General features: G+C 33.0%; 1 protein-coding gene across 1 annotated transcript; it reads left to right on the top strand.

Annotated features, from left to right (window-relative positions):
* Positions 1-13480: 13480 nt before the first annotated feature.
* LOC107889963 (serine/threonine-protein phosphatase 7 long form homolog) lies at positions 13481-14077 on the top strand. Its single transcript, XM_016814495.1, has 2 exons — positions 13481-13831; positions 13946-14077. Exons 1-2 carry the CDS (start codon positions 13481-13483, stop codon positions 14075-14077), a joined length of 483 nt encoding a protein of 160 aa, XP_016669984.1.
* The last annotated feature ends 10659 nt before the right edge of the window (positions 14078-24736 follow it).

The following is a 24736-nucleotide window of genomic DNA, read 5'->3' on the forward strand; positions in this document are numbered from 1 at the left end:
ATAGTCGTTTCATATAGTCATTTTTACATCATCGAGTAAACCACCCATATACATTCCCACTAATAACGAGGTAAAATTTATATTAGATTTTACAATTATTACATAGATTTCAAATATAATTGTATGCTAAAAAATTATTTAATTAGGTGGAACCATTCGGTGAGTTATGTTGTAATACCCACATCTCTTGAAGATATACGACTTCTATTATGCCAACGGTCGGAAACACAAGTAAGTACTAAATAAAATATATATACATAATAAAATAGTCCTTTGATATTTAGTATTTAGTATTTATTATTTAGTGTTACGTATATAACTAATACTTTTATCATGTTCATATAGTTTCAATAGACACCATACGAGGATCTAGCAATTCAGACAGTAATTCCGGATGAATTTTTTCAAAATCCGAACATTTGGCATACAATTATGCTATCGTGGTTCAAAACCCATATCTCTTAAAGATTTAAATTATTTTTTCAAAGGTCCCATTAGTCAACTATGCTATCGTGGCGATGCACCAGTCAGATAGAGTATTGCGGCAATTTGGATTCCGACAACCGATTCTCATGACACCTGAGGTGCTCAATAATGAGCACAAAGTTGACTTAAGGCTATTGAATACGGATTGGCCGAGATACTAGTCAGAATATATCGAAATGTGGGAAAATCGGTATGACTATATACCTACTCGAGAACCAATCATCGTTCCTGAGTTAGCATGCGTGCCAGAATACATGCCATGATTTAGGATCCATGGCAAGCCATATTTACTGTCGGAAGAGGAGAGACGACGGAAAATTCGTGAGTAAAGGGAACGACAGAGCCATTTAAATCCAAGAAGAAGGGATGATGACGCGAGCCCATCAGCAGCGCCCACATAATCACCGAGCCCATCAACATCGCCTACAAGCCACCTGGCCCAACACTTCAACCGACGACACCCATATCACAGCCTTTTTAGATTATGCCAGTTGCGTATCCTAGCCCTTATATGTATCCTAACCCTTTTATGTTTTCTTTTCCCAGTCCTATGGCAGGTTGGAATACATGACCCGGTTCATCTCTGTTCTAAATTACTTCGAGTCAACGGCCGATCAATAGGCTGCCGTCGTATGAGGGATCGCACAAGGCACCGTCGGGGAGCTATTCTTTTTACCATTCCCCATAGCCTTATGGGATTCAAACACCTCCGCATTCATTATTCTATAAAGGTGGATCATCCTCCCAACACCCATTACCAGATTCCCTGCCGGAGGAACCACAATCCCCACCAGAGCAACCACAACCCCTGCCAAAAGCTGAACCAAGGAGGAATCCAGCCCATAACCGTCAACGACCCCCATGTGGCACTGATTTCGACTGGCACCAACATTGATTTTTTAAATATATTTGTAGAAATTTTTTTATATAGTTTCATATAATAAAATAAAAATTATTTTTAATATTTTAATTATACTTTACTTTTTTTAATTTTATTAAAATAAATGTTCTTTGAAATTAGGCAATATTTTTTATTATTTTTATATTTAATTTTTTATATAGTTTCAATTAATAAAATAAAAGTTGTTTTTAATATTTTAATTGTACTTTACTTTTTTTTAATTTTATTAAAATAAGTGTTCTTTTAAATTAGGAAATATTTTTTATTATTTTTATATTTAAGTTTTTATATAGTTTCAATTAATAAAATAAAAGTTGTTTTTAATATTTTAATTGTACTTTAATTTTTTTTAATTTTATTAAAATAAATGTTCTTTTAAATTAGACAATATTTTTTATTATTTTTATATTTAATTTTTTATATAGTTCAATTAATATAATAAAAGTTGTTTTTAATATTTTAATTGTACTTTACTTTTTTTAATTTTAATACAATAAATGTTCTTTTAAATTAGTCAATAATTTTTATTAAAATAAATGTTATTTTGAATACGACAATATTTTTAATATTTTTAATATTTTTAATAAAACATAAATAATGCAACATAATTTTATTACAACAACTATCAGCTATTCCGATTTGGACATGATTGAGTTATATGGCCTGAGTTCTTACACCATCCGCACAACCTCTGTTGGTTTGTTGTTTCTCGGATATCCATATTGTTACGTATTCTATCGAGCAAGTCAACCCGTTGGTTTGCGATGCAATTCTCTATCACGTAATAGCTTAAACGGAGCAAGCGGTACAGATGACCACTTACGTTCATCTGGGATCTGTGGGAATACGTGTCTCCACATGTTGTACATGTATTCTATTTTGTACACTTGGTCGGCATACGTCATGGGATCCAAAAGGAGATTTTGACAAGATGTAATTACATGAGTGCATGGATAACGTAGTACGTCAAACACCACACAGTCGCATGTCTTATTTCTTAAGTGTACACAATATTGCCCGCCAATAATACCTTGGTTCGGTCTGTCAAACTCCGTCACACAAAACCATAGATTGTCGTAATCATGACACACTATGTGTATGGTGTTGGCTCGTGCCTTGGCCTTGTTAATCTCTCGCAATACCTTCGCGCACCATAAATGGCCTCCTTGCATTTGGCCTTTATAACTCGCTGCTCGCTTTGGAAATAGTGCCACTAAACGAAAATGTCTCTTGTACAACTGCTGTTATCAGTAAATGATGCGTCTCTTTTAGAATAGAATTTATGCATTCAGCCAGGTTTGAGGTCATATGACCATATTGTAGGCCGCCGTCGTATGCTTGTGTCCACTGTTCAAAAGGTATGTTACAAAGGTAGTTTGCGCCTTCTTTGTTAACTAAAAGGAAAACTGCCAACATCTCATGAAAACGGTCCTTACTTATCTCATACCCTGCCAATATAAGTTCATAGCGAAAATTACATACCACTCTTCCATTTAGAATAAATTCAATATGACAAATGAAATTATATTAGTAGAGATTAAATACCTATGTTGGTCACTTGTCGTTTTTCACTTGTAGATCGAAATTGCCTGTAGTAGTTGGACGCAACCTGCCTTAGGTAATATCGATGGTATGTACGATGCCATTGGCTTTCTTGTCGCTCAATTACGGCTAGTATTTCAGTGCCCCGATTCGATATAACGCCTAGATCAGGTTGGGGGCAGACATGCCTCCTTAACCTAAAAAGAAAGAAATCCTAGTCATCAGCTGACTCCTTCGATGTTATTGCAAACATAATTGGAATGATTCTCCCACTGTCGTCCTGTGCCACAACTAGCAATAGCCGATGTGTATATCTACTATACATAAAGGTACCGTCAATTTGTACTAATGGCTTGTAGTATATGAATGCGTCCCGACATTACTTAAAGCTCCAAAACAGACGCTTGAACACTTGGCATCCACGGGGAAATCAGTCGTTGGACTACGCAGGTGCCGTTTTAAGGTCTATTATACAACCTGAGACATATCTCTCCAGCACCTGGCATCACTGCCACACTTCATTATATGAAGCATCCCACTTACCATGTTTTTTTTCCAGCGCCTTCTGTTTATCTATCCAAACATTGCGGTAAGAGGGCGTGTACTTCAATTGGCTAAGAATATTGACAACTAAGACCGGCACTGAAGTCTTCGGATCCACTTTCACCATCAGTAGTGTTAAGCTAGCTAACATATTTGAATCTATCTTGGGATGATCTTGTGAAACTCCTGTCAATGAAGTATGTTAAATAATGCAACATTACTTAATAACAGTATTATTCAAAAACCCTAAACACCTAGTGATACTTTACTGCCAACACATGTATGTGGACCTTTGTACTTTTTTATCTACCACAAGCCTGTCTTTTTCCTCAATGAGGTCATGATTTTCCATAAACATGTACCGTCTTGCACTGCATACTTGGCCTCAAACTTATTGGATTTGGATTTAACCACGTTGTAGTTAACCTTGTTCATGATGCTATGTTGTTTCAATGCACCAAGAAAACTATCCTTATTGGAAAAATCCCTACCAACTTCTATTTCACCCGAATCCAATGACGAACTTGTATGGTCACGCCTTCTGTGTGGTAGATCTTGAAACTCCAACGCATCATCTTGAGATAGATCGACATCTTTAGGTATGGTTGGAATAGGCTCCGGTTTAGAAAATAATCCAACTTCTGCACCATCGGGGCCTGGCTCTCGAGGTGGATCCATATTGGACTCATCATCCAACCCACAATTATCTGCAACGAACGAGGTCCCCTTGCCGGTGGATGTTGTAGGGAGTACATCATCCCTGTTCTGGACGTTTCATAACGTCCCCAATCCGATGTGAATTTGCAACCATTAGAAGTTTATGCCATTCCCCAGTACGAATTTCCAGTATCAAACATCGACCCACTGAGGTGCATGTCCCATCCACCAACGGAATGTCGTGTGTGGGTTGTGTACTTTATACTACTACCAAACACGGGTGCTTCCGTGTTTAAGTGTCGAGCAGGGTTCGTGTATTCCTCTCGAACAACATTAGATGTTGAAGTTGTAAATGCATCATTTGGTGATGAAAATTGTACATATAACTCAAGATAGGGTGATCCACTAGCAAGATGAGTCTACACCATTGCCTCCAAGCTACGAGGACCTTTGATATTGAATGAGTCATATCTCACGGGATCACCGAAATACAAAATTGATACTTAATAGACAAAACTTTCATTGGCGTCGTTCCGAAGATTTTACGCCTAATTCTTTTACGAAGTTTTGTCAAATCTATGTTTTGGTTAAAAACCAGTCGTGTAGTGTTCTCCGATAAAAAAAATGCCATTCTCAGTGTCATGGACCTCGCCATCATAGTAAATAACAACACTAATACATTCACTCATCTTCAGTTTCTATTTTACTTTAGCCTCAATTTCTCTTGCTGTAACTTATGCAACCTGTGAATGAAATTTGGCTCATTTATAGTCTAAGGCTTTTTCAAATACTACTGTAGTAAAAGAGCGTCAACGTGGGAGCTTTTTTCCATAATTTTGCTGACAGTGCATCTTGCTTGAAGCATTTTGACACTATTTGTTCAAAAATATCTTCTCAAAATTATTTTTCAGATACTACTGTAGCAAAAGAGAGTCCACGTGGGAGCTTTTTTCAGTAATTTTACTGACAGTACATCCTTCTTCAAGCGTTTTTGACACTATTTGTTCAGAAACATCTTCTTAAAATTATTTTTTCAGATACTACTGTAGCAAAAAGCTTTTTTCCTAATTAATAGTTAATTTAATTAATAAACCCTAAAACCCTAAACCCTAATTTAATTAATTTTTTTCCTAAAAAACACTAAAACCCTAAAAACCCTAAACTAAACCATAACCCTACACCAATAAAAAAAACCTTAACCCTAAAAAAGGGACAAAACACGTCCTTGGGGGAGTGTTTTGTCCACATCAGCACAAAGCGCTCCCCCAGGGACGCGTTTTGCTGACACGTCCCCTGACTTCGTGCTGACGTGGATGCACTTTTGGAGGAAATGACCCTTTTCAGTAAATAATAAAAAAATTGCCCTATTTCAGTAAATAATTATATAAAAGTGCTTTTTTTTAGTAAATTGCGCTAAATTATCATTCCATTATTTATTCCAGTCCTTTATTTTATTGGCGTCAATCAAAATGTGTAACGTAAAACCTTTCAACCAATTAAAATATGCCATGTAACACTTAGGTTATTTAAAATAAAAAATTTTGATCCATCATTGACCAGATGTTGACTGACATTAACTATTGTTGATCAGAGTTAACCATTCACATGGTGCTATTAAAACATGTCACATCACATTTCTTTTTAATATTATACATAATATATTATTTAATTTCTTTTTAAAATCATATATAATATATAAAGAATTCAAAACAAATTTAAAAAATTTAAAAACATATAATTATAAATTTGAAAAAAATAAAAAAATGATATAAAAAATCAAAATATTACATAAAAATTGAAAAAATATAAATATAAATTTAAAAAATATTATATAAAAATTGAAATTTTTTCATAATTTTTATTTTTTTCAGAAACTATAAATTCTAAAAATTAAAAATATATATTTCTAAATTTCCAAAATAGACAAACATCATAATATATATATATATATATATATATATAAAGTTTTAAGTTTTTAGAAGTTTAGATATTGTTATGAAATAAAAAAGATAGAAAGTAAAGAACAAAGAGAATGAGAGAGCAAAAAGAGAGCTTATTTAATTGATCAATCGGAATATTTACAAAACTTCTCCAAAGTCTCTATTTATAGGAATAAGAAGTATAAATGAAGTAGAGATATACTTCTAATAACTATTAGAATTTAAAGTACATAAAATTTATCTTGATCTTGTTGGACATCCACTTAATAAAATATTCATAACATATATTTTTTTTGAATTTTTAGAATTTAGAGTTCTTGAAAAATATTAAAATTTGACCATTTTTCAATTTTATATAATATTTTGATTTTTTTAAATTTATACATAAATATTTTTAAATTTTTTTCAATTTTTATATAATATTTTTATTTTTTAAAATTTTAATTATATATTATTAATTTTTTAAATTTTTTAAATTTTTTTAAATTTTTTTCAACTATTTATATATTTTATATGATTTTTTACATTTCTAAACAATATATTATATATAATATTAAAAAACAAAAAAGAAGGGTGACGTGGTTGAATTCTAATAGTGCCACATGGATGGTCAACTTGGTCAATGTCGATAACATCTTGTGGTAGTGCCACATTTTGATTGGGACCACATGATAATCAGTTTTTTTAGAAAAAAAAGGCCAAACCGGGTAGCGGAATGACAGTTTAAATATCAATCTGAGACAAAAAAAAAGTTTAAATACCAAAATGAAAAAAATATGCGTAATTCGGAACCAAATTGAGCATTAAGCCTAAAATCTAATTGTCTTTTAACATTATTGTTTTATTTAAATTTTAATTAACAATTTTATTGACTATAGTAATGGTTTGTTAACTTATAACATCAATTGTCAACTGAAACTTAGCTTGGTGCTAGTGTCACGGACTTAGGATTCTTACCTTGCAATCCGTGCGGTCTTAGGCAGTTTCTTGCTCCAAAAACACCTAAGTCAGCCTAACTTCCACAATATAAGGATTCAACAGAATTCCTCCACAAAAACCCAACTCAAACGAAAGCAACTCAAAGCAAAACAAGATGAACGAAAAATGAAACAAGAACAAGCCACAGAAAAATAAGAACACAAGAGAGAGAGAGAGAGAGAAATTTGATTGAATACTTTCAAGAATTCTTATTGCTCAAAAACTCAAGTGATTTACAATGAGAGGAGAGGCCCCTATTTATAGTTGAGCCTCCCTAAATTCAACGGTACAAATCAAGTACATTAATGGCTAAGATGAAATGATATCTACAAATCAAATCTCTAAGATTACAAAATCATATCTTCTAAGATTACATATCATATCCAAGATTGCATATCCTTGAAGATTATGTTTCCAAGCTTGTAGATGGACCTTTAATCTCTTCAAGCAACAGGCCAATCCAATCCGGCCAAATGACCTCCTTCCCACTTGATGGATCGCACAAATGTGTCATGGTTGCGGGCTCCCGTGCGCAACTCATGACATTCTTCCCCGTTGAATCTAGTGACACCCTTGTCGCGTCTTCCGCATGGTATCGATCTATCTTGTCTTGGAATTTCCATAAAGCTTCAGCGGGTTCCCAACTAGACTCACTATCGGGAAATCCCTTCTATTAAACTAGGTATTCATGCCACGGTCGATAGTGCTTCCGTCTGACTACACAATCTGCCTTGATGTTTTCAACCTCTCGATTATAGGTGACTTTTACCCCCATTGGCGCTTGTTCGGACTTGTTTCGATTTGGGTCTTCTCTATCTTCATGGAATAGCTTGAGCATAGTTAAATGGAATACTGGATGGACTTTAAACTTTTTCGGCAACTCAAGCTTGTAGGCCACCTTGCCTACCTTCTTCACAACTCGAAATGGCCCCTCATAGTGAAATTTCATGTGTGAAAATATTGTGTTTTGATTTTTTTCATTTGGATGTGGAATTAGTGAAAAAGGACTTGTTTGGGAAACCTTGATAATGTGATAGGCAAATGTGCAGTGGCCAAATATTATATGGTTTAGTATTATGGGGGACTTGCATGTCAAATGGACCATTTTGAATGTAAATGACTGGTCAACACATGCATGCAATCATGTGTTTTCATAACTTTATTTTAGTTGGTGGAAATTATATGTTAAATAAAGAAATAAGCATTATATTATAATGGTTTTATACTGTGAAATAATGAATTTATAATAGAAAATGGTGATAAAAACAAAGTTCCACCCATCATTTCTTCCATTTTTGCCGAAACCATAAAGAAAAAAAAAGAAAATGAAGCTAAGGCATTCGGCTATGGTGAATGTATAGATTAAGGTATGATTTCATGTGATTGTTTTGGATTTTTGTGGAATTGAGTTGGTTTTGAAGCTCTTAGCATGACCCATGTGCTAATTTTTGAATTTGTGATGCATGAAGCATTCGGTTAAGTTTCCTATATGTTAAATTGTTGATGTTTTGAAGTTATGTGATTAGAAATGGTTATAGGTGAGTATGAACTCAGTAAAAATTTCTATGAATGGTTAATATGGACAAAAATCTCAATCGGCTATTATGGAGTAAGGTAAAATTATGCTTAATTTTGGAAATTAATAATTTAATTGCTAGTAAGTGTTTTTATGGATGCCGAATGTGGACTTGAATTGGGAGGTTAATAATTTGTTGTTTATTGAGCTATATATATACATTCGGTTATGGAGAATTTGAGATGAATTTAATTATTATTTTAGTTGAATAATAAGATAGACATGGACAAACTCAATTAGGTAAATTTTAAGCTCTTGGATTGAATTGGGAGGATTGAAATACTCTAGGGAGTATTCAGTTAAGGTATGAGAGATAGAATGTTGAGGTAAGTTGGTTTGTGTCATTGCCGAATGCACTTGATATTAAGACATTGTTTAGTTAAATGCATTTGACATGAAAGGAATTGAGTTTTCATGTATGTGGGAAGAGAAATTGAATTTGCTTGACTATAATTAAATTAATGTCCAATTTAGGTTTGGTATGATGTTAATATGAAAATGTTATGACAAGCTGGTCGAATTTAAGAACTATGTGCAGTCAGTCATGTTATGTGTTTAATTCATCAATGATGAAAATGCCGTATGATATATGTGTTTAAAATTAATAGAATTTGGGTTATGATGAGTTGATAAGATGATTGAATTAGTTTATTTGTTTAATTAAACTCAAGATCAAAGAGAGCCAAGTTCGGATAAGGGAAAAGCGAAGGTTGTTGAGTAGTCGATCAGAGCTGTTTGTTCGACAATAAGGTAAGTTCTAAGCAATTAAGACTTAGATTACTATGTATGCCTAGAGAACACATAGCTCATGAAATGTAAATTCTATATGTGGAGAAATGTTGAATAGATAATGTATTATTGAGCCGATGGCATTAAATTGATGTGCTATTATTTATTATTTATTATTTATTTTTGTTGTACTATGTGTACGTATATGCATGAATGAAAAGAGCACTATGTGTGCGAATGGGGCAGCACTATGTGTGCGTATGAAAAAGCTAGCACAATGTGTGTGAATGAATATATGCACTATGTGTGCGAATTTATTAACCGAGCACTATGTGTGCGAGATCGGTTGTGGGGTACTATGTGTGCAAAATGATTAAGGGAATATGATCGTGGTGGGTGTAAAATAGAACACTGATTACCATCATAGGTAATTAAGCTTTTACGAGAACAGAGATAAAAAAAATGAAATGTGTATGGAATTTATATGTATGTGTCTATTTCTAAAGGTTATTTTATAATGTCTTGGAAGAAGAAATAAGAGTATGTGGTTATACAGTATCATGAATGAATAAGGTAGACAAATTAGACTTAAATGGAGTTCTGTTGTGATTTATTTATTAAATTGCTTATGACTTACTGAGTATCATCTCATTGGAATTGTTTGTTCATCTTTATTTAGATTCTGGATCCGTTGTGAGCTCAGGACTATCACTGAAGTCATCACACTTATCGTCATCATTTTGGTATCTTTAAAGAAGCTTTAAGTTAAAAAATGTGGCATGTATAGGATAGACAAAGATGAGTTTTGTATTGTGAATGATGTAATTATCATTTCGATGAGCCATGCGAAAATGGCACATGATCTAGTTTTGTGATCTTATAATGTTAAAATCTTGTTAACTAGCATGCGTATTTATGATATGGATGATATGTTATATTTATATAAGCAAAGTACCTTTGTATGTTTAGTAAATCATATTAGAAATTGAAAGTGCTTCCTTAAGGTTAGTATAATGGTTTGAATGTTGGTTTTTAAGTTTAAATGTGAAATGATTTTATACTTGGTAAGCTCGGTTAATTAAGTTCTATAATAATAAGACTTACAAATGTTCTAAAGTTGAGTTGTTTTCGTAATGCCTTGTGACCCTACTCTGGCGATGGTTACTGGCATAGGGGTGTTACACTCCTCGAGATTGACAACCCAATTTTCCAAGGTCGACAACATATCCCTCGATCGACTAGCCTTTTGGGCCCTCCCACGGATCTCCATTGGTTCATTCTCACCAACTTCTTTCGACATCTTTCAACAGTGCTTTCGCAAAACTTGGATCGGATACCAACTGTCACAGACTTAGGATTCTTACCTCGCAATCCGTGAAGCCTTAGGTAGTTTCTTATTCCAAAAATGCCTAAGTCAGCCTAATTTCCACAATATAAGGATTCAATAGAATTCCTCCACAAAAACCCAACTCAAATGAAAGCAACTCAAAGCCAAACAAGATGAACGAAGAATGAAACAAGAACAAGCCATAGAAAAATAAGAACACAAGAGAGAGAGAAATTTGAGTGAATGCTCTCAAGAATTCTTATTTCTCAAAAACTCAAGTGATTTACAATAAGAGGAGAGGCCTCTATTTATAGTCAAGCCTCCCCAAATCCAACGGTACAAATAAAATACATCAACTGCTAAGATTAAAGGATATCTACAAATCAAATCTCTAAGATTACAAAATCATATCTTCTAAAATTACATATCATATCCAAGATTGCATATCCTCAAAGATTATGTTTCCATATGTGTCAAGCTTGTAGATGGACCTTCAATCTCTTCAAGCAATGGGCCAGTCCAATCGGGCCAAATAACCTCCTTCCTACTTGATGGATCGCACAAATGTGTCATGGTTGCGGGCTCCCATGTACAACCCATGACACTACTGGTTGGGTTCAAATGTACTAAAGCACTTTTATCTTTTTATTTAAGGATTGAGAGAAATTATAAGTAATTCTTAATATTGTATAAAAAATTTATAATATTAAATTAATTAAATATATTTTATTCAACTGAACCATAAGTGGAGTGACAAAATGTTTATATTCAAATATTCAATCAACATTAATTCTAAATTCCACTTCTTGAATAACCTGGATACGGATCCAGCTACCCCATACAAAAGAAAAATAATTAAATGTTTAAATATTAATATTGATGTTAATATGTTTCCCGAAATTAAAAGTTTTAATATTGTTCAAGAAATATTTTAATATTAATATTGATGTTTATATGTTTAAGTGAGAAAATTGGGTTTTTATCTATATAATATAAAATTTTAAAAAAATATTAAAATGGTATGTTTCAAAAAATACGTACCAAAAATGGTACATTCAAAGAGGTGGAAGGTGGTGCCGCTTATGCACCACCCTAAGATTCTGATAGAATTTGCATGAAAAAAAAAATAGAGGCAGCTTAATAGGCGACACTTAAAGAAAATACGGGTCAAATACGACTCGTATATTGTAAAAACTAGACTCGCTGTCATAGATGGGACAGCACAATAGGTCACACCTAGGGAAGAGGCGGCACCACCGGTCACGCCATCTTCATAGGTAGCACTGGCCTGTGGTGTCAGGCCATGGGACGAGTCATGGCTCTAGCCCGTGAGTTGTGTGTTTGGGGACCTTATAATGGTCCCCAATGCCCCATTTTTGGCCGGAAGAGAGAAAGTTTTTGAAGAAAAGAAGAGAAGAAGAAGGAGAAGGAGAGGGTGGGAAGGGAAGAGAAGGGAAGGGAAAAAGAAAGAAAAACAAGAGAAGCAGAATAAAGAGAGGGAAGAAGAAAGAGAAGGAAAAAAATAAATAGAAAAGGGAGAGTTTGTTGTTTAAGGAAGACTAAGTGTATAAGAAAATGTAAATTTTTTTTATAAATTAATGTTAATGTTAATTTGTTTTTGTTGTTATTATTGTTGATTTAATTCAGATTTAATTTTTAATTTTATTTTTGTAAGGTATTATTTGGTTAAAAAGAGTTATTAAGGTATGTTTGTATTTATTTTATATTTTCATTCATTCGTAATTTATTTTTAATATTTATTGAAGTAAAAAAGCCTATTTATGTTATGTACAAACAATGTTTTATTTTTTTATGTAATTTATTTGTTATGTGTGTTTTAGGTTAATTAGATTTTTTTTATGTAATTTATTTGGCATGTTATTTTGATTATTTTAATATATATTTTTTTATTTTTATGTAGTTAAAAGATGAGACCATTGATATGGAATTTGTGAATGAGACCATTGAGTTGGAATTTATGAGATAAATTAGGAATTAATTTATATGTTCTAATTTTTTAAGATTTTATAATTGAGAATAAGAGTTTATGTTTTTAAATTTTATTTTATATTTTTTGATAAATATTATAAATGATTTTTTTTGAATCCTTTATGCAAAAAAAAATTATATTTTTTAACAATAATTAAGTTGGCATGTTATTATATATATTATATTTTAAACCAATACATTTTACTTATTATCTTTTAAAATAATAAAAAAATATTCGTATTTATTATGTTGAGATAGTTTTTGTTATGTTTTTGTTATAAATTTTTTTATTGCCATGTTATTTTTATTATTTTAATATATATTTTATTATTTTTATGTAAGTAAAAGATTAAATCATTGTGATGGAATTTATGAATGGGACCATTGAGTTGGAGTTTGAGTTGGAATTTATAAGATATATTTATTTTGTTAATGTAGCATAGCAAAATATATGATGTGGACAAAATTGTTTGGTATTTTTTTGTAATTAAAAGTAATATATAAAATTTAGGTATTTTGATAAATATTTAAAATCCATCAAACTTTGAAATTAATAATCGAAATTTGTTTTGAAATTGTAGGTATCACAACGGGTTCATTGATTAAGAACGATAGTCACATATAAAACACAGTTAATAATATGGTAATATATTGTTATTTGCTAATCACAGGTTCCCTTAAAATAAGATCTACATTTACGGAATTAAATTATTTTATTATAACTATTTTCTGTAATTTAATAGTGTCAGGGCCCGTACCGCACATTAGGGGGTCGAGTGATTGGTTTAGGATATTTCTCAAATAAACGACTGATGCCATACTTGGAGTTAGCTGGATTCGGGTCAGCAGCATTGATTCAGACTTTTGATTTGCGGTACGATTTAGTATCTGCATTGGTCGAGCTTTGGCGCTCGGAGACCCACACTTTTCATTTGTCGTGTGGGGAGTGCACTGTCACTCTGGAGGATGTTTCATTGCAACTTGGACTCCAAATTTATGGGAGTGCCGTAACGAGCGTAAGTACGATAGCTGAGCTGGTTGCCCTTTGTTATAGTCTACTAGGAGTCTCACCCAATAATGCTGAGTCCAAATTTATGAGTTTGAGATTTTCATGGCTGAAAGCCAATTTTGAACATTTATCAATTAATGCCACTGAGCATGAGGTGATGTGCGCAGCTCGAGCGTACATTATGCATATTATAGGGGGTGTACTAATGCCGGATGCGAACAACAATAGGGTTCATTTGATGTATTTACCCATATTAGCTGATTTGTAGAATGTTCGCTCATATAGTTGGGGTTCCGCAATTCTGGCTATGTTGTATCGTGAGTTTTGTCGACAAAAAAAGCTTGATGCCGTAGACATAGACGGATGCGTTATATTGTTGCAGTCATGGGCTCCTTATTGATGTCATTCTTGGCATCGCTTAGGCACCAAACATACGTATTTCCACTAGTGAACAAGTGATAAAATTTAACTTGTTATAGCAATTAATTGGCATTTTTTTTTCTAATGATACTATTCAAATGATATTATTCTAACATGTAATTTGTTTTCGTAGATAGAGTTTTTATCCGGGTACCGGGAGGTCATACACTGTCCTGATATATCGTCTAATGATTGAACAACATGCCGGGGAAAAGGTAAGCTATTCCAATATTCGTGACATGTAATTACTTTGTATATCTTACTCGAATCGTATTAAATTTTAACCATGTTATTAATCATGTAGTTTATCTGGATGCCATATCGGAGACTAGAAATTGCTGCTGTTATATCCTCGTCTGCCCACATGCATTCTCACCTGTGGTGTATTAACGTGCCAATTATTAATTTCCAGACAGTCAAGTGGAATAACAGGGATTGAGTAATCCGAAAGTTTGGTTTCATCCAGTATATCTCGGATTCGCCAATGCAGTTGGGGAAGATTTACGGTATTAACAAGTGGAAACAAAAAAATTTATATACTTTTTCATACCCAATTTTTCTTAAATTCATGCAATTCCGGTTAAATTCTTGTTGAAAAATAATTAAATATTATAAAATAATTAAATCATGTTAAAAATATGAACATGGTGAATTTATTTAATTTTATACTTAATTTCGATTAATTTTGACTATTTTCAACAGATTCGTGCAAAGGGCAAAAATTGGCTCGGATGACACTACTGAATGTACAAAACTGAGAAGCAATTTGAAGTATCGAGGCTCTTTAATTTCCAGCCTAAGACGGTCCAGAGATGTGATGTGTATTAATTCATAATTTGATTAATTTTAATTTATTCCCCATTTAATTTGGGTTAAATAAATTATTTTTAATTAATTATGGAGAAAGGGTCTAGTTGAACCGCACTGGTCGAGCCAGATTGAGTGAACCGAACCAGCCACTAAATGGGCAGCCCAGAACCGTCCATATGCTGACCCAAATCAGCATTTTAGCTGATTAAATATGCTTGCAAAAAGGCCCTCAAAAGACTTCTAAATTGCGTTCAAACCCCCCCTTAATTTATGGCTTTGTAGATTTGCCCCAAGCTTAAAATAGCAAAGTTGAAACTCTCAACTTTTCCATGTGTGTGGCCAGCCAAGGGAAGGCTCTTTGGCTGCTGGAATTTGCTATTTTTAGCAGCCACAATCAGCTATAAAAGCCACCCCTTTCCGATCTTTCAAAGCATCCCTCACTTCACATTATTCTCTCATTCCCTCTCTCACTTTCCTCTCATTTCTGCCATTCCATTCCCTCTTGTTCAAGTGCCGATTTCTTATCTTGGGAAAGAGGCTCTCATTATCCATTTGGAGCAGCAATTTAGGTGTTCATAAGCCACCTTGATAGCCAAGGCCAATGAAGAACGAAGAGTGGAGCAACTAGTCAAGCCACAGAGAAACACCGGATTTGCTTCTTGTTCCCTATCTCTTTAAATTTTGTTGTTGTTTTGATGAACATTGTTATGAATATTTATGCTATTGAAATGGTTATTTTAATCAATTCAGCTTAAATTATGTTTGTGCTGGGTTGATTATATTCTGCCTGCTTGAATTGTTAAAATCGTGTTTATGTTGTTATAAGCCTCGGTAAGATGCTTGATTAAGTAAAATCATGCCTAAGTTATTCTTGGGTTACGACTGTGAGGTAACTAATGAATTAATTATTTAAAAGGATTGCAATTGTAATTAATAGACACAGTACTTAATTAGTGCATGTTTATTCTTCTAAGGAAGCTGAATGTTAAATTAGCAATGTATTTGGCGATATTATTGCCTTGCATAACTTGCAAGATGATTGTGATTAAATTGTTTCAAGGTAGGGATGCCTAGTTACTTCACATAGTCTTTTATATGCTTATTAGATTTTATTAATCGTTTGAATTGACATAGGGATATGTAAGAGATTGGTTCAATTTAATGGGTATGTATGTGTAATAACATGTTTGCTTACTAGAATCTGTTTAGTCGGTTGAATTGACATAGGGATATGTCAAGAGATGGATGGGTTTTTGTTTGTAACTTTGTTCACAAGTTAGCAAATTACCGGGTTGCTATGAATTTATTCGTAGCAATGTAAACATGAGTTTAATAATTCTAAGTTAAAGAAATATAATTAATCCAACACAAGTATGTTACATTGATTAAATCTTATTTGAAATCGTGCACCAGAACTCTTTTGTTTTATTTTAATTATTTACTTAGTTTTTAAATAGTTTTTGACCATCTTTTAAAATCAAATTATTTTTGCCTCGCCAAAGTGTTTTACAAATACTTTCATAAATAATTCTTTTTACAGTCCCTGTAGGTACGATAACTCGACATTTACTTGTCACTTTATTACTTGTTACGATTGTCTACACTTGCACATTTTTTCCGTCGTTCCAACAAGAGAGGAAAATAAGGAAGTAATTGGGGGTTGTGCACCAGAAATATATTGCAGTGTAGGATAATCGGATGACGCGAAGACCTTAGATGAATATTTCTTCCGATTCAAAACCATCGTTAGAGTACAGACAATGGTATTAGAATACGAGAAAACCATATTTCTTTGTGGGCAGTCAACTGTATGCATCGCCTTGGGGCATACGACCTAGTGCCTGATATATAGGCAGAGCCTGAGCCAGAGCCAGAGCTAGAGCCCGAGCCCGAGCTGTCGCATACACATTCCGCTGATAGTTTTTATCATCCGAATTTGTGGGTCAATGACTATTTCTTGGGCTCGTCAGGACACAAATATTATTCTGGGTTTGATATCTTTAGTCCAGTACCACCGCAGTACAACACTTATCCCGGCTTGTATCCACCGCATTACTCCACTCCTCCTGGATCGTATCCACAACAATACAGCACTCCTCCTTGCTCAAGTTCATCGATGGCGTTCGGGGCATATGGTTTTTCTTCCATGTTTAAAACACCCCCACCTGTAACTGAAGAGGATGTTGATTGCTGTGATCACCCACAACATGAACGTCAACTATTGCAGAAATATACCCCTAGGACCACACCATCAAACCATCAATTTTAGAGGTTTTTTACAATTTAAATATTACAAAGTTTGTACTTTTTTATTCTAAAAAATATAAATCAAGAAAAAGAAAATCTTTGTATTTATTTAATTAGATTAATTGCAACATTAAAACTTGTACCAAATTTTGTATTCATAAATTAGATTAATTGCAACATTACAACACTAAAACTTGGAACAAACTTTGTAATATAAATTTTGTAATATAAATTAAATACATTACAATATTAAAAATTGGAATAAACTTTGTAATATAAATTTTGTTATATAAATTAAATACATTGCAACATTAAAAATTGGAACAAACTTTGTAATATAAATTTTGTTATATAAATTAAATACATTACAACATTAAAAATTGGAACAAAGTTTGTAATATAAATTAGGTACATCGGATTACATAAGCTCAATTCCTACCCGATCGTGATGATTGTCCAATATGGTAGTTTCGCTGCGGGCATTTACTCCGATTATGACCAGCTAATCTTTATAATCCACAACGCTTACCATTAAATTTCTCCCTAATGTCCATTTCATTATGGATTCTGGATGATTGCGGACGACCTTTCAGATTCCTTCGTAACCCTTGGTTAGGGATAAGCTCAAAAGTCATCAGAGGCACCTCCCATATAAACAGGTTAGGCAGGACGAGGAACTCATTTTCCCAGACACGCAACATGTGCTCGAGGGTGTACATATCATCGACAAATTGTTCAACATTGAGCGAGACTTTATCACACGCTGCCACAACCTGCGCACATGGATAATGAAGTGTTTGGAACCTCCTGCAATCATACCATCTGTTTCAGAGGTCAACTCCATAAGACCTAGGTGGTATACCCAGTCGACGACCAATGGTCTCTGTAACTTGAAATGTTTCAAGACATGGTGAATATACTTTTATTCATCGACCTCACCATCTTACATTTTTCAACCATTGCATCCTTGACATCCTCGACAAACAAGTGTCCCGCCTCCATCTGGTTGACTTGTTGCTGACCCATTCTTGGCATCAAGGTAGCCAACTTGTAAAATGTAGCTGAGAAGACAGATGAAATCAGAAGATGTCGTATTTTCAACAACACAGTGTTGATCCCTTCCATCAAGTTTGTGGTCATTTGACCAAAACAAAAGCCCTCATCAAAAGTTTAAGCCCATTGCCATGGTTCCATGGTACCCAACCACTGTCGGAAAGATGTGTTCGTTTGACCCTTCATGTCACTCTCAAATCGAGTCATTCTTTGGTGGAAAATGTGTGGCTCTAACTCGTGCGTTGTATATGTATTAAGAAAAGATAAGTTACAGTATTGCCGTAAAACATTAAAACTTATATTGAAAAGATAAGGTTATCCTTTACCTATTCTCACAACTTGTCTCTGCCAGTCTACATTCTTATAATCTCAATGGAAGTTAGCCGCAATATGTCGAATGCAGTAAATGGATCTCTATGGCACATTGGAACGCCTAATGGCAGCAATTAATCATTTCCCTCTATCGAAGATGATGAAAATATTATCGTTGCTAATAACATACCTCTGCAGGTTGGTAAGGAAGAATTCCCACGATTCCATGTTCACTTTATCTATGATGGAAAATGCTATTGGGAGCACATTCTTGTTTTCGTCTTGAGCAACTGCAAGAAGTATGATCTGTGTATATTTTCCGGATAGCCAGGTCCCATCTACTTGCACAAACGGCTTGTAGTAGGGAAATGCGCGCACACATGGATCAAACGTCTAGAACATCCAATGGAAAATTCTTTTTCCTGCTTGTAGTTGGTTATTCGAGCCTTAATAAGGTTGTGTCTGTAACTCAATGACAGTCCTCGGTACGTACTCCTGCATAACGGTTATTCATCCCTGTAGCTCATTATACGTCGCATTGAAATCCCCATACAATTATCTATTGCCATCTGTTTAGCTATCCACGCCTTTCGGTATGATACTCGATAATGGAATCGTGCCTGTATTTCGACAATCAGTACCGAAACTTTAATGGTCGGCATGTCCTTCACCATTGGCATAATACATATACAGATAGTTTTGGAATCAAGTTTTCGATGATCTTCTGTCATATGTGTTGATGTGCATGTGTGAGGCCCAACAAATTTTGGTATCTCCCACATCTGCTAATTTTGAATAAATGCAGCTCGTACCCACCAATTGTAGCCTTCTGCCTACTTCCTACACTCTCCAATATATATTTAGACACTGTGATTTTGTAGTCCACTAATATATTCCTACTATACCACTTAATAGAAAATGCACACTCTTTCTTATTTTCGAATCTCTGGCCTACAAACAACTCTTTAGGATCGGAATCTACGGCCAGCCGATGAGCTGGTAGTATTTTAGGGTACTCTGAAAACTCGGCTATGTGCGTCGCATCGAGGTCTATGAGTGACATATGTGGCCCATAGATTATTGTGTATCACAATACGTCGAATTTGGTTCCTGATTGAATACATGTTAATGTTTCCATCGTCATTCATGTCTTCATTGTCAATATCATCGGGGACCTCGTCCATATTGGGATCACTATCACTATCGACCTCTTGATCACAAGGATAACTACTATCATATCAATCATTACCAACCACATCAGTATCGGGTGTAACATTAAGATCGATATCGATCCCGTGTATAGTCGATTCACTATCAACGTACGATATTGGAGCCACTATACACGGTTCTTGAGCTCCATGTTCTTCACCATATAAAGTGAGATCTTTAGTTGGCTCCACACCAGCTAACTCAGCAAATAAGTGAATCGGTGCATTTTGGTCACTCCAATTCTCATAATAAAGAGCGAACATTGTCTCCACGTCTTCATCATCTACAAGTTCCATTTCGATGAATTTGATGGGATCTGTCGAAACTGGAAACTTGTAGAAAAGTTTTGAAATCCTTCTCCCACAACGTCTAACATTTTTGCGCTAATCCTTTCCTTCATAATATTGAACGAGATATTTCTATTAAATCTCATTGTTTTTTGTTGTCGACATTCAAATATACATCCAATGGTTATTCTCAAGATGATTCCATCGAAATAAACACATACGAAAAACTGATTATCCATATTCAATACTCAATCTGTTAAAAAATAAACAAAAATTCTCAAAACAATTTTGAACAGCATAAACATAATAATATCAAATTTATTGTCATTTCTAACAATATCTATGACAGAAATATTTTCGGTATTTATCTATTTTTTCATTTTGTTATCACTAACTAACAATTACTTTATAATAGTTACTAACATAAAAACTTCCAAATATATTAAAAAAAATTTAAAACATAACATTCACAATAAACACATAATTAATCTAAACACAAAACTTACTAACAAATCACAATAAACAAAATAACTTTAAAACAAAACATAAAAAATAACACTAAAAAAACTATATAATATTGACAAAATAATTTTTTCTTATCATAACCTATTCTATTTGAAAATAACAATAAAAAGTAATACATTTTGTTTCTTCTCTTTTCTTTCTTTCTTCACTTCTCCTCTCTTGTTCTGTTATTTTTTTTAACTGATACTTTAAAATTGAGTTGAATAGGGTAGCTGGGAAAAAATGCTACTGATGCCGCCTATCAGATAGGCACCACCAGTACTGCCTACAGATAGGGGTCACTAGTGCCGCCTATTAGATAGGCACTATACCCCTATACCCCTTTTGTATTTTTATACCGTGTATACACCGGAATAAATTATGTAACACCTTGAATAATTTGTTTCTAATTCTGTAAATATCTAACACAAAATATTTATCTGCTTCAGTGGTTAAATGTTCTGGGTGTGTGTGAGGTCTTGGGTTCAAGTTTCACCTTTGCCAAATTTTTTTATTTTTCTAATCCAAGCCTTACCCTTGTTGAGTGGGCTTATATTATTTTTCTGTTAATCCATATCAGAATGAGCCTGCTGGTTTGAGTGGTAAGGAGTTAGTGTGTTGAAGATATTGTGTTTGAGTCCTTGCGTGAATGTAGTTAATATTTTTTTTTTGCTTCAGTGGTGGTTAGAAGTTCAATGGTAGTGGGATTCGAAGTTAATGGGTGGTTATGGATGTGGATGTAGTAGGATTTGAGTAAAATTTTTTTCCTAAAAATCTCTCTCTTCTTGGAAAAAAAACTGACGTTTCCTTTTCTTCCTCCTCTGTTATTTTTCCTTTTTCTTTTCAACAGAAGTTTTCTCATTTTTTTTCTTTGTTTTAACAAAAATTGTTCTTCCATATTGCGATGTTTCATATCATTGTGGTTATACATTTGGTAAGGAAGGGTAGTATGTTTTACTCGAGTAGGGAGTTTTTATTTATTTCGTTTATAGCGGTGTTAAACTTTTCATTGATGTTGAACTCGTGTTTTTGCAGCAACAAATCACGAAGAATGGGGCTCTCCTCTTGTGGAATCGTAGTTGAAATCGTTTGGAGTGTTGCGGTAAGTGATGAACGTTTGAATTGGACTATTATTAGTTTTGGTGGTTTCAGTTTAATCATGAATTATGACTAATTTTGGAGTTTGGTTTGTCGATTTTAGGTTGTTAGTTTTGCTGGTTTCGATTTAATCATGAATTATGACTGATTTTGGAGTTTGGTTTATCAGTTTTAGGTTTTAGTGATCTCGGGTGTGTGCTCGCATCAAAATCGAAATAGATGTGTTCCCAAATCATGAAAAACAAGGTTTTAGCAAAAGCCAAAAATGCCTATCGTCGACGTCACACGGGCGTGTGGCTGGCCGTGTAGGTGGTCGTGTGTGAGACACAACCGTGTATTTGACGAAGGCATGATCATGCGCAAGACACAACCGTCTGACACGTGGGTGTGGCCGGATGGGCCACACGGGCATGTGGGGCCACACGGGCAAGCCATACGTGCATGTGGGCCCATAATTCTAAAATTTCCCCTAGGGTCGAGCTGGTCGTTTCGATCGACTATGGGCCTACCGTAGGGTCGGTAAGGGCTGACCAAACCCTAGTTTATGTGATTCGATATTCTGATAGTTTGCTCTGAGTAGGACACTGATATGCCTGTCTAATTATTTTGCTACTTATATATATCTGATATCTGAATGCGAGCATATCAAGCATGATATTTCTGTATCTATATATTGTTTCTGTATTTTGTATCTGTATTTGGGGTGGAGTTTGAATATGTAGAGGAAGTGATCTGTATGGAGACACTTTGCCTATATTCTGGAAGCTTGACTGCATGTTATCTGTAATGTGTCGCATCGACACTATATGGTGTGTAGGGATGGGTGGGTATTTTTAACCCCACATAGTGGGATGGGATGGTCGGAGATGGTGTGTAGAGGTTGGGGGTTGGACTCACTGTTTCTGTTCTGTTTATTTGCTAACTGTATCTGTGTTTGTAAAGGACTTTAGTTCGAGTTTGAAGCTGAATCTGACCGTGTATGTGATATCTGTTTGTAATGCATGTTTATTTCTGTTGGGTTACACACTGAGTTTTCAAAAAACTCACGTTTGTTTGCCTGTTTTGTTCAGGTAATCCACAGACTTAAGCAGATCGGTGCGACGAAGTTTTACGATGACCACGAGATCATAAACTGACCTTAAGTATTGGTTTTAATTAAATTAAAGATTGTTTCTGAGAGTTTTATATTTATTACACTCTTTGGACTGTTGGTTTTTAATTAGGTTTTGGATGCATTTATAATCTTTTATTGCAATGTCTGACTAAAATCTCGGTTTTATGAAAACAAATATTTTTCTGAAAATACGAGTTGGACTTCCAAAATATAATGATTTTAAGACTACCGCCGTAAATTATGATTTGGCAAGTAAATTAATTAAATAACGTTTTTAGTAAAAGTTATAATAATGATAATGGGTTACAAAGCTTCAATGAATTTGCACAGTTCTTTTTTAATCCCTTTATTGTATCATTGCCAGATTCGACCATAACGTCTAGGTCGGGTTTGAGATATTATAGACTAAGTGGTGCCGCTTATCACTTTGGCACCACTACTAAAATATTATTATTATTATTATTATTTTAACTGAATTTTGTCAAGAATCCTAAGATGGTGCCACCTATGCACCACCCTTCATCTTCTTAAATGTACCATTTTAGTACATAATTTTTAAAACATGCCGTTTTAATATTTTTTTTAATTTTATATTATATAAGTAGAAAACCTGAGAAACCTCATATCTTTACGTCGTTTGCATCCAAATGGACCAAATGTAAAAGACATTGAAAGTTCAAAGAAATTGGAAAATAATTAGTAGAATTATCTTCCCACAAATCTATAGTTACATATAATGAGCTCGTTTATATATATACGTTTTTTTTTCTGTGCGATGTAGGAATTTATTATGTGTATTATTTTATTTAAATAAATAGTAATATTATAAAGTTTTCTGCTAATGTTGTTATAAAAAACTTAAAAATATATTTTATGTGATCATATTTAATTATAAAATCGAAATTTAGAACATAACAATAATAAATTTATTTTTCTTTGATAATTATAGAAAGAAGATAGTGTCTAATTTTGATAATTTATATGTTGTTCAAAAGGTGATTTTTTCAAAACAAATAAAAATTGATAAGGTCTAATTTTGTAATTTTAATAAAGAAAATTCTTAATTTTTGAAATGTTGGAAACACACAATGTGGACTTAAATTGTGATAATCAGCGCCTTTAAATAATTTAACAAAACATGGATGTGTTTAAAATTATAATGTATTATAATTTTAAAATAACAAACAAATGGATGTAATAAACACAATTGCCTCATATCAATAAATTAAACCTCAATGTAACATGAGATCTAAGACTTTGTAATATATAATACTAGTTTTTTTTATCAAATGATGCATGAATTTGTTTGTACCTATCAATTAAAATATATTTAAATTATTTTATAATTTTGCATAAGTTTAATTTTATTATTGAGATTATAAATAAATTTAAATAATTTTATGATTTCATTTATATATTTTGTAATTCTATATTCTATTTGATAAAAGTAATGTATTAAATTATTACATGTCTATGATGTATATAATTTCCTAGATTAAAGTTTAAACATAGATGAAAATTTATTTATGGAATCAATTAATTTCTTATTTATGAAATCTACTTATAATAAATGTCTTAAATATTTTTAATTTTTTAGAAACTCATTCCAATTATAATAAAATTCAATTAGCATAAAATTTTTTAACATAATAATAGACTAAATTCTAAATATACGACAAGCATATAAATTTGAAGCTTATTTTAACATTGTTTTAAATATATATACTATTATCAAAGTTGATGGTTTTTTTTTTGATAAAAAACCTCAAGGTTTTAAATTATATTTATATTATTTTTAAATTTTAAATAACTTTTTTATTAGATTGAAATTGTATTATATTAACAAAATTTTTAAATTCTTAGTTTTTTATGTTTTTCTTAAAAAAATTGTTTTAATATGTTTTTTAGTCTTTAAAATTATTTCAATACATTTTTTTTGGGTTCCATTTTATAATAAGTTAAGTTAGTGATTTTTGAAGGAAATTTAATATTTATTAAAGCAATA

Source organism: Gossypium hirsutum, chromosome A09, assembly GCF_007990345.1.
Source record: "Gossypium hirsutum isolate 1008001.06 chromosome A09, Gossypium_hirsutum_v2.1, whole genome shotgun sequence".
In the NCBI taxonomy this organism is placed as follows: Eukaryota; Viridiplantae; Streptophyta; class Magnoliopsida; order Malvales; family Malvaceae; genus Gossypium; species Gossypium hirsutum.